Source organism: Meles meles, chromosome 7, assembly GCF_922984935.1.
Source record: "Meles meles chromosome 7, mMelMel3.1 paternal haplotype, whole genome shotgun sequence".
Lineage (NCBI taxonomy): Eukaryota > Metazoa > Chordata > Mammalia > Carnivora > Mustelidae > Meles > Meles meles.
In genome coordinates this window covers 110,748,133-110,759,737 of record NC_060072.1, presented here as the reverse complement: position 1 = coordinate 110,759,737, position 11,605 = coordinate 110,748,133, and the positions used below count along the sequence as shown (strand labels likewise).

General features: G+C 54.2%; 1 protein-coding gene across 1 annotated transcript in view; it reads left to right on the top strand.

Moving 5' to 3' along the window:
* The window catches only part of CACNA2D4 (calcium voltage-gated channel auxiliary subunit alpha2delta 4), a 112,124-nt gene extending 103,287 nt beyond the window's left edge, over positions 1-8,837 (top strand). The window contains exons 30-38 of the mRNA XM_046010644.1: positions 1,329-1,399; positions 1,801-1,876; positions 2,449-2,501; positions 2,835-2,890; positions 3,196-3,216; positions 5,748-5,865; positions 7,526-7,638; positions 7,921-8,003; positions 8,733-8,837. Coding sequence (XP_045866600.1) covers positions 1,329-1,399; positions 1,801-1,876; positions 2,449-2,501; positions 2,835-2,890; positions 3,196-3,216; positions 5,748-5,865; positions 7,526-7,638; positions 7,921-8,003; positions 8,733-8,837 — 696 coding nt within the window. The remainder of the gene's footprint in view (positions 1-1,328; positions 1,400-1,800; positions 1,877-2,448; positions 2,502-2,834; positions 2,891-3,195; positions 3,217-5,747; positions 5,866-7,525; positions 7,639-7,920; positions 8,004-8,732) is intronic.
* The last annotated feature ends 2,768 nt before the right edge of the window (positions 8,838-11,605 follow it).

Below are 11,605 nucleotides of genomic sequence, written 5' to 3'. Positions count from 1 at the left end.
AGAAAGACTTCCTGGAGGAGGACAACAAGGAAAGCTCCTTGGAGTGAGGACTGGGGAAGGGTTGTCAAGGCAGAGAGAAGAGCCAAAGCCAGAGCAGCTCCTTATCATATGCCCACCACATACGGCGCCCTCGCCATGTTCCAGATGCTTGGCACACTATCCCCTCCCCGGCCCATGGCCACGCAGTGGGCAGTGCCGGAGCCAGGATCTGAATCAAAATCTGATACTGAAGTCCGGGCTCTTTCCTCTCTGCCATGCTGAGAAGGCCGCAGAAGCAAGAGGCCTGGGCAGGTGGGGAAGTCAGTGTAAGGGTGAGGCTGGAGGGCAGCCTGAAGCCAGATCATAGCAGGCTTGACTGTCAATCGATTTGGGGGACTTTGCGGGTTTGGAGGGTACAGCCTGGGCTGGTGCACGTGGTGGGTGCTCACCCGTGCTGGTTGACTGGGCCACGAAGGAGGGATGAGGGGGAAGGAGGATCCTGTTTTGCTCTTTAGGAAACAAAAAAATAGAGAGACCAAATCCCAGCTGTGTTGGCAGCAGGGCTAGGGACTGGGAGAGAGCCCTGTTAGGAGGGTGGAGTAGACAGCTGGGAGGACAAAGGTCTGGGTGAAGTGACTGTCCAGGAGTCAGAAGGTGAAGGACAAACCAGCAGGGCACACTGATTAATTGGGAAGGGGAAGGGAGGGAAGAGAAATCAAAGGCAGCACCAGAGTTCTCAACTTGTGTTTGGCTGGGCGATAAGGATGCCAGTGTGAGAGGCAGAGAAGACAGCTGCTTTTGAAACTTTTTTGACCATGACTCACAGAAAGAGATATATGTTACATCTGACCCAGGAAATACACACACACCATATACAACAAATCAAATTTCACAAAACCTTGTTTAACCTGACTACACACAGTTCACACTAAACTGACCAAAGGAATTCTGTGCCTTCTAAAAAAAAAAAAAATCCAATCGTAGCCTCTAGATTGATTTCATAGCCAACTAAGTGAAAAGTGCTAAGATAAAGAATAGGGCAGGGGAGCCTGTTAAAGGGGGAGGGAGCCAGTGGAATTGGGTACAGTTCTGATTCTGTTGCCGGGTATCTATAGGGGAGACCCAACTCACCCCCGAAGTCTGGAGCTAGCAGGGAGCCCTGGCCTAATGTGGGAGACTTAGAAGTCCTCATCCCTCTTCCCTCCTCCCTCCCTTTCTTCCTCCCCCTCCTCTTCTGTGCCCCCCTTTCCCCCCTCCCCCTCTCTTCCTCCTCTCTTTCCCACTCTCCCTCCTCATACCACCCTCCCTCTCCATCTCTCTCTCTCTCCCTGTCTCTCTCGCCCTCACAGATGGGAAGATTCCTGGGGGAGGTGGATGGCGCTCTCATGACCCAGCTGCTCAGCATGGGGGTGTTCAGCCAGTAAGTGGGACATGTTTCTCCCCAGACTGAATACACACAGAAAAGGCAGGAGCTGACGCTAACTGGTCCCGACAGATATCAGGATCCTGACCTCAAAAACCCACAGTGAAAGCCCCAAAGAGCTCCCAGAGCAACCTTTCTGAAGCCAGAGACTAGACATGACGGGGAGAGGGGTATAAGGTCATATGGGCCCTTACAGGGAAAACCGAATTTGCTGTTCATGTCTTCAAAGCAGTGGAAGTGCAGAGATGAAATTGTCTGATGGCCCACCCTCCCGCCCTCACCCTCAGGAAGCCTGGGAAATGGGAACCCTGCAGCCAACTCCCACCATGGGTGGGGGACAGGGTGGTGAATGGGGTAGGGGAAGGTCTGACTCCCCAGGTCCTGTTTCTGATTTTCAGAGTGACCATGTATGACTACCAGGCCATGTGCAGACCCCTGAGTCTCCACCCCAGTGCTGCCCGGCCCCTGGTCAGCGTGAGTGTCACCCCAGACCTTTCTTCCCAGCCACCACCCCCAGGATGCCACTCTTGACTGGGACCAGAAAGTACTGTCAAATCTCCTCCCCACACCCCATCCCCAGACCCACACCCCTGCTCCCTGTTCTCAGGCTGCCCCTGCCCCCCTCCTGTGGGTCTTCTCTCCAGGGCTTCTGGGGATTGTTCTGGGGGCCTCCTGAGGCAAGAGCCTCAGGCAGAGAAAGCAGAGGGCAGCTCCCGGGTTGTTTTGTTCCTGCCTCGCTTGCAAGTGCTTTCACACGTCTCACAAAGGATCCCAGGAAGAGCACCAAGTGGCTCATCAGGGAGAGAGCTCAAGGAGTCCTCCTGATGGGCATGGTCGAACCCCAAGTGCCCTAGGAATTTATCACATAACAGTTGTAAATGCTCCCTCTGCTGGGAAGGGGTGGGAGGTGGTGGCAACCGGAAGGGGCAGGGGGGAAGCCCCTCCCCCCACCGCACAGGCTGGTCTTTAATGACGGTGCCCCGGTGCCCCTGGGAATGCCCTCACCAGGGGCCTGGGCCTAACCGTGTGTCCCCTCTCCTTCCCAGCCAATCTCTGCCCTCCTGACCGCTACCAGGTGGCTGGTGAATGAGCTCTTGCTGTGAGTGAGGTTTGCGCCTGGGACGGGGGTTGGGGGGGACTGGGGGGACTTCATGCAGGTGTGCCTTATGAGGGAGCCCTTTGAGCAGGAGCTGTATGAGGTCCCCGGAACCCCAGAGGAGGCAGATCCCTGGGTGTCTCGTGCCTGCCCCCTTTACACACTGCTGCCCAGTGGGGAGGCTCCCTGCTCACCCAGGAGCCCCAAGCAGGGAAGAGGGTGTCCTGGAGGAGAGGGGCTGGACCAGGGGCTGCCAGGGAGCTCTGGTGCTCCAACCCCTCAGGCCCCCAGTGGGGAGGGCACTGGGTCTCGGAGATTCAGCTCTGTGTCTGACAGGGTCCTGCTGGAGTGGAGTGCATGGGGCTCCTGGCCAGCGGAGAATGGGGCCGAGGGTGAGTACGCAGGACTGAAAAAATGGAGTGTTTGCTCTCAAAGTCATTTCAGTAGGAACCTGCAACCTCTGGGCGGATGACAGATGGGATGGGGACTCTGGAGAGTCCATGGCTCCCATCTCACCCCGCCGGGCCCTCTCATGGCCTCCCCTCACTTCTGGCTCCCCTCACCTCTCTGTGTGACATCATATCACTGCCATGTCGGGACACCACTGCTCCGTGTGACATCATTCATTCCATGCGTCATCGCCACCCTGTGCCATCCTGTCCTCCATGTGACATCGTGCCCATCATGTCCTGGACAGCCAAAGCTGTCTTCCATCACTGTGAGTAGCCTCGCTGAGGTTTCTGGGGGTGCGAGGAGGGACTTCGATAAGGGACTGTCCTCAGCTCTCCATCCAACGAAGTCTGAGCTCTCTTCATCCGGGGGACCCCTAACTCTCCCACTCGAAAGCCCCATCCCTTAAGGCATGAGGGTGCCACCCAGATCTCTTCCCACACAAGTATAATCCTAGCCCAGGGCAAACAGAACCTCCAGCCATCTCCTTGGGGGAGCTCACTTATGATCCCAAGGGGAGGAAGGGTGATGTGGCCCAGTGGCTGTGACCACGTGCAGGTAAGCAGCCGCCAGGTCTCCTTCTGGAGCAGGAAACAGGGGTGCCTCCAGCTCCCTGTGTCCACCAAGCCCCCAGCAGTGAGCAGGGTTAAGGGGGCGGCAGGTGGAGGCCTAGGTCTGGTCACTTGGACACTCTGGGGATAATACATCTCCTGTGACCTTGGGTCTGAGGACAGTGCCCTCCACAGGCCCGACCGTGAACTAAAGAAATGTCCTCTGTCTCAGCCAGCTGTGACTCTGGACTGCTCCCCAAGAAGAGCGAAGCCACTTGACCTTTAAACGCAAAAGGCAGCCCTTGGCTTCCACTCCCAGGGTAGCTGGGTGGTTCCCTAACACACAGTCTTGCTTTAACCAGCCTTGCTCAACCCCTCCGTCAATAGAGCCTTTTCCATGGGGTTCTGGAACATCTCCACTGCCTGGGCTATTCTCCCCACCCCATTTTTGTTTAAGAGTTTGGCTTCCTGATGGTGTCTGTGACAGGAACCAGGAACCACGTGTCACAACCCATTTAGAAACAGGGCCCTCCTCCTCTCTGAATGGGAACATGGGCCAGGGGCACGGCTCCCCTCCCTGCCGTTCTCTCCCTGCCAGCAGCTGCATCTTGCAAACGCTGAGAACTATCTCCCTCTGTCTGCTTGTTCACAATTTCTCCTCTTCAGGGAAGCTGCCCTGGAGCTTCTCCCTCCTGCCCAGGCCTGGTTCAGCCACTCATCCATGTCCTCAGTGAATAGCGCTGGACTTGGAGTCCAAGGACATGGACTGAGTGAGGCCCTGAGGCCCTGTCCCAGCTACATGGAGGCCTACTCCAGTCTGTCGTTGTCCGCATGGTCCCTATTGCTGTCATGGAGATAACCTACCCACATGAAGTGGCTCGGGTGACCGGCCCAGCCCTGAGCCACACCCCATGGGGGATGAGGCCAGTGTAACTGGGCCCAGGAGGGAGCAAAGCCGGCCCCCAGGCTCCTGCAGGCTTTAGCCAGGGTGCCCACTTGCAGATTCCGAGGGGCCCACATAGCCAAAGTGCCCAGCAGCAGCCCTGGAAGGTCTAGCGGAACCGACCAAGTGTGCAGAGCCCCCAATTAATACTGTGGTTCTTCCCCGCAGTTCACACTTCTCTGCCCACAGCCTGGCCTTCCCTTTTGCCTTCACAGTCCAGTGGGAAGTTTCTGGGTCTGGGCGCTCTCCTGCTAACCCCCGTGTGATCCTGAGATGGGGGTCTGTGAAATGGGGGTCACACTGCCCACCCTCCCCATTCCACATATAGGTGCTGAGAACCCAGGAAGCGCAGAGAAGTGCCTGGAAGAAACAGACGTGCTGTGTTAACAAACCAGGGCTGCTATTTTGACCAAAAATAATGTCGTTCAATCTGTGAACCAGTCCCGTTTGGCTCTTTGCTCACCCCAGGCGCAATGTGTGTCCTCCAGGACTAGGCTGCCTGGGCCTCTGCTATTCGTTTTTCCGAGTTCTGCTCGCTCCATCCTTTGTTCCTGAGGGGACTCAGTGCACCGCTAAGGAGCCGGAAAGCTTGGGAGCTGTGTCTCCTGGCCCCTGCCAGCTCTCTCTCCAAGGCCCAGGCAGGCTGGCGCTCAGCCCTTGCTGTCCTGCTCAAAACTGGGGGTGGGGGGATGGGGAGGAATTAGTTAGGGAGCAAGCCTAGGGCTCGTCTGCGAGCTGCATGTGCAGAGCACAGTAGCTAGACTTGAGAAATGTCACCTGTACACAATGAATGGGGTGGGGGGGAGGGATAGGATTAAGGGACCAAAATCTTCCCCAAGTCACCCCTTGGCCCTCCTCCTGCCTCTGCTCTCCTCTCAGACCCTGGATATCAGTGCTGATTGGAGCCTTCAAGGGGTCCCAGCCCAGCCCTTCTCTCAACCAGCCAGCTTACACTGAGGATCAGGCTTCCAAGGGGGGAGGTGGATTTCCCCCGAGGTCACGGGGCTAGTGTGCTAATCACACACAGCCGAGAGTCAAGGCCCCCCCGTGCCCGGTCTGCTGCCCTTCCCACTGTGACACCATCTGCTCCATTTATTCTGTCCCTTTTCCTTCCCTGTGTTCCTTCCTCCCCTCCTCTCCGAGCCCTGAGAACCTTCTGACAAAGGGACAAAAGGGTGTCCCATTGCATAGCAGTGACCACGCCTGCCAGCCAGAGTTGCAGCTGAGACCCCCTAGGCATGGCTTCCTGGGGCCCTCTCATCTGGCAACGCCCCTTTCCCCATCTGTGACTCTGTCTCCCTGCAGCCCACAAACACAAGAAACAGGACGTGCTGCAGCCATGTGACACAGAGTACCCTGTGTTTGTGCACCAGACGGCCATCCGGGAGACCAATGGGATCATTGAGTGTGGAGCCTGCCAAAAGTAAGATCCCAGGGCAGCGCTGCCTGTCTGCAGCTGGGCTCCTCCCACCCCCCACCCCCCCACCGCCCATCTTTGCTTCCTCTTTCCCTTCGTGAAGGAAACATGGGCTGGGGCAGAGAGAAGGCTGGCTGGGGGGAATTGGACGGTTTGGTAGAGGTGGCCCCGAGGCCAGATCTGGGCCCACCCACCCTACCCCAGGCTCCAGAAGAAAGTCTCCCACAGCCCCTCTCGGCGGCCCTTTCAGTGTGGGTCACACACACCTGCTTAGCCCACAGCAGCTCAGCGTCAGCCAGGGCCATGCAGGCCCAGGGGCATCCGCAAGCCCTGGGAAGGCACCGGGAGGTGAGTATAGCGGTGAGGAAAGAGACCAGTCGGCGCCTCCTCAGAAACCTGTCTGTGCAGAGAAGCAGGCCAGCTCCGGGGCCCTGTCGGGAGTGGTGGGCTGGAGGAGGGCTCCTTGTGCTCTCAGGTCACACCTGCCTCTCCTCTCCACTGCTGGCCTGGAGCCCGTGTGTGCGCCCCGCCGAGACTCGGGCAGTGTGCAGGCGGTGAGACCGAGCTGCATCCCACCGCTCTAGCCAGTGCTGGCCTGAGGGGGCAAGGAGGCCCGACAGAAACTTCTCTCCTGCCAACTCCCACCCCGACCTCGGGGACTTCCCAACTTGTGAAGTTCTGTGCTGGGCCGCCTCTAGGGTGTCCACTCAGCCAGCTCAGCCATTCGCCAAGGGCTTTTTGGGACGTCCCTTGGACTTCCCAGACCTCAGGGGAATTATTTTCTAGTGTAACCCCTCAGACTTGGCATGGGACGGTCCTACTAGTGTGTGATGTTGGGTGGACGGTAACCTCACCAAAGCGGTTTTCTGGGAACTCCTGTGACTCGTTTATCTCAAAGTCTTGTCGTGAGAATGAAGTAAGTGGTCTCGTGTAAGGCGCGGACTTCAGGGTAGACAGATTCGAGTTCAAAACCGCTCTGCTGCTCCGCAGCCCTGTAACGTTGGACAAGTTACCTCACCTCTTCTAGCCTCTGGGTTCTCCTCCACGAAACAGGAACCACAGCAACCTCCCTCGGAGTGGTGGCGGTTAAGTGTGTGTGTGAGAGAGAGAGAAATCATCCACCCCAGAGGAAATGCTCAGGAAGTGGCAGCTACTGTTACATAAGACACCAGGCCTCGTGCAGACAGACTTTCTCTGATCCCTTCCTCCCTCCCTCTGGCAGCCCTCCAGGGCCGTGTGCGGGCGCGCTCTGCCACCTTGTGGCCAAACCTGAGCACCGCATCTTTCCAGCAAGGCCTGCCCCCGCCATACATCCCTATCTGCTTGGGACAGTCTTGATTTACGCCTGCTGTCTCTGAATATATTAATGACAATTCCTTTCCCTCTCAAGAATTATCTCATTTTGAACTTCCTCACCTCCAGTCTGCTAGAGGTCAGTACAGCTGCAAAAGCCTCTGGGTAAAATAAGCCCAGAGAACAGAGTTCCTCGCCTAGGACTCTCCCTGCAGCTGCTCTTCATCTGACCAGCCTCACGGTTCTGTTCCTTCCCATTCCTGGTTCTGTTGCCATCCCAACTCCACACTTTAAGTCCCCAGAAATTCCCTAGAAGCTCCAAGCTGAGCCTGCCACAGAGCGGTTCCGCGACCCACTTCTCTCTTGGCCGCAGGATATTTGTGATGCAACAGATTCCCAGCAGTAACCTTCTCCTCCTGGTGACAGACCCCACCTGTGACTGTAGCATCTTCCCACCAGTCCTGCAGGAGGCTACAGAAGTCAAATATATCCTTCCAGCCTCCCGGAAATGAGGGCTGGGGGAGGGATGGAGGTGTTGGTGTCACCGAGGAGCTCAGATATTGAGAGGCGAGGCCAGCCTCCCTCCCCACCAACATCCCCCGCTTCGGGATTTGTTCCCCAACCCTCCCCCCCCACACACACCCCTGGGTGCTGTCTTCTGCAAGGCAGCTGGTCCCACCCGGGCTAGGCTCTTCCCAGATTTAGTCTCTAGAATCTACAGAATTCGCTGCTGTCATGAGGTGTTCGCCTTAACAGTGACTTCCGCACATAATGCCTCCGTCAAGTGTGACAGGCTGCGCTCCCAGAAACTTCGAAGGAGACCAGATTCCTGCCACGCCTTCCATCCAGAGGTAAGGGCTGGAGGGGGCAAAGGGGGCGGGGCTTGGTCTTCATCCACAAATCCTGGGCTCTTGGACCAGGCCTGTGCATTTGCAGATGGGAGCTGACACTTAGGAATGCAGCCCTGCTTGTGCCCGTCCGTGGAACACATTCATGCGTGTGCATGGACGTTCAGGCCCCTGTAGCGTTCACATATGGAGGCAACCAGGAGCTGAGGGCCAAATTTCCTAGGGTTTGGGCCCTCAGTGATTTCAAACGCAGTTCCCCCATATTGCCTTCATTACTACTGCAGTTAGCTCCAAATGATCTGAGCAAATAGGAGGAAGCTAATATATGCACATGCTAATGACATTAAATGAGCACCCACTATGTAAGGTGCTTTTAGCTTAAGCTGGGTGCCTTACTCATGGTAATGTCTTTGTTGAATATGACTGCCACAAATAATCCACATCAAAGAAGTTTCCAGAGTTGACAGCTTCCCCAAAGTCATTCTAAGAGGATGGTCCCACGGCCACTATAAGACTAGGGACAAGCGGATGCTTGAACCCAGTTCTGGGCTGAGTGCACAGCCTCCCCTTTGCCCTAAAAAATAGGTGGTCTAAAAAAGATGGCAGTGTTTCCTCACCTTTCTGGGATTTCCCTCTTTCCCCAGATTTTTGACTATTAGTCCTAGAGGCCCTCCTCCCTCTTCCTTGCCTCATCCTGAAGGCTACCTTTTCATCTCTGCTCTGGGTTCACAGGAAAATGCCCAGGAGTGTGGCGGCACCCCAGACACCTCAGCCTCGCTCCCCATGCTCCTGCTGCCTCTGTGTGCCTGGAGGCTACCACCCCAGCTACTGCGGTGACACCCGCCCAACCTCACCTCTGTTTTGACAAGATGATCCTTCCAGAGACATTCTAAAGAGTCAGCCCCTGCCATGGGATCCACCTCACTACAGCTGGGTTATCATCCAGGTCACTGTTCATCTCAGTCTTGGGCTAATGGTCCCTGCCTCCTGAGATTGCCGAGTGGAACCAGAAACCACTTCTTAAAGGCCTTCCAGGGAGCCTAGTACCATCCTTCCTACCTCCTCTTCAGGAGTCCAGCATGAGCTCAACTTGGACCAAGACAAAAGAAGTTAACTGCATCTATTCTCCAGAAGTCCAGACCCAGCCAAGGGTCAGCTGTTTCTAATGAACCTGGTTGGTCTTCAGTAGAATCCAAGAACTTCAAGGTATGAGAAAGAGGGACAGAACGAGGCCAACAGCAGAAATGAGATGAAGAACATGTCCTCACCTGAAATAGAACTTTCTCAAAATGAGATGCATGGTGAGGGGATAGGTCAATTTCCTAGCTGCTGCTCAAAAAAGGGGTGGGGGGGGCAAGGAAGTAACTAGTAATGGGAAAAACCCAGAACAGGGACAGGTATTAAATCCTTTAATATTACTGTGGCATGTCTGCAAACTATGGCTTCTAAAACTTCTAAAAATGTCTTTACAAAATGCTAACATACAGAAACTTTTGCATCTGAGAAAAAGCCAATAGGGTAAAATATACAGCTCCTGCACTAAAAGGTGATAGAACAGGGGAAATCACAGTCTTTCACAGTGGTCTGGTGAAGGGTCTCCTGAAGGCTAGCTCCAGACTCCCTGGGAGGGCCAGCTCCGGCAGTGATCTGTTCTAGCCGCTTATCTTTATAAAAGAGACTACCTTGATCTCCAGGTCCTGGAACTAAGCCCCAGGCCCCATGTCAGGCTCCCAGCTCAGTGGGGAGCCTGATTCTCCCTCTCCCTCTGCCTCTCCCCCTGCTTGTGCTCTCTAACGAATAAATAAAATCTTTAAAAAATAATAGAATAAAATAAAATTTTAAAAAAGACTGCCTGACTCTAACCCTGGGGTGGGCATTTCAAGGAACACTCCAACATGCACAGCAGAGTCCACCAGGAGGGGAGCTCTATCTGGGAACTTACTCTCCACATGGTCTTAAGGCCCTGGAGCTTCCTCCTCCCTCCCCGGAAAACCTGGCTCCACTGTGGGAAATTCTGAGGTGGCCTCAGAACTTTAAATTCAACCAATCTCCAACGAGGAAATCCAGCCAAGCCCCAAGTTAAGCATGGACAGCATGCCGGGCCTCTGGAGACCCTTCTTCTCGGCCCTCCACAATTCAGAGTACAAGCTTCCCACCAGCAAATGGCCCTACTTCCCTGTACAGTGGGCCAACTTTGAACGATGCATTCATTTCCATATTTGTAAAATGCCTTACATTACTGATTAGAAGAGGTCACTTTTCACCACTTAGTCTCACAACAAGCCTTTGAGGTCAGCATTAGCAGCCACACTTACAGCTGAACAAGTAGAGCCTCAGAGAAGCGAGTGACTAAACTCACTTGCTCTGCCAGTTTAAGTGGCACAATAATGCTAGGAATGGCTAAGGCTTACAGGTACCTGGTAAGCAACAGGTTTTAACTCATTTAATCTCACAACAATCCTCTGAAGTAGGTACTGTTATCTGTCCCATATTGTAGACCAGAAAACTGCAGCAGAGACTTGAGAACTGGCTGCAAATTATTGAAAGAGCTTTGTGAGGTTCGAATGTGATATTCATGCAGTGGGCTGCACATACAATAAGCACAAATTACATGTTAACTACTGTTAGTCTATTACCTCCTTGGGGCGGAGAGAAGTCGGCCAAGAAATGACAATGTGGATGTCAAGAACAATAGGCAAAGATCACAGGTGTCCATCTGGCAGGACAGGGAACCCTTTCTCCAGCCCCGTCAGGTGCCATAGCTCAGAGCTTTCCCATCATCTTGTCCACACCTTATCGTGACGGGCATGGCTGCATGAACACTTCCTGACTTGCTCACGCACCTTCACCACCAGTAACACCCAGCGCCCACATGCACCCCTCTGCCTCTCTTTGGCATTAATAAACGTTCTGGCCTTCAACAGCATCTGACCTCTATTACCAACTCCCAGATACGGCTGCTTGTCCTTCTCTCTAGGACAGCAAGCCTGTCTTTTGAAAGGCCTGAACTCCCTGCCCACCCAGGGAGAACATTTTCAGGCAAATTTATCAGCTCTCTTGGCCCTATCACTTAAAAACCAAGACTAGGTGCTCACTTCAGCAGCACATACACTAGAAACCAAAATTAGGAAGTGCTGGGACAGCTCCTGGCCTTGTTTTGTCTCCTACATCCCCGTGTCTCTGGATGGCCAGGAGGAGACTGTAAAATTGGGAAATCATTTTTAGAACCAGTGGAAGGAATAAACTAAGCTTTCTGAGAAACTAACCTTGCTCCTCACTTGGGAGAATAGAATATTCTTGTGAGCTTAGGAGACCAGAGCAACTATTTTTCCTTTCTTTTTTTTACCAGAACCACTACTGGACAGCAGGTGGCAGCCTGACTCAAGCTAAAGAGTCATCACTGATCGCAGGCAAACGGAGTTAGAACCAAAGGCATTTAATAAATGACAAGATTCTGTCAGCATCTTGAATGATCTTTTCTTAAATGACCAAGAACTCAAAGCTGCTGTCAGATCCCCCTTCCTCAGTACCAGGAATAAATTAACTACTAGATCCAGTTAATAATTTTGTACATTTTGGTAGAAGTGCTTTCATGTAAAATAGTT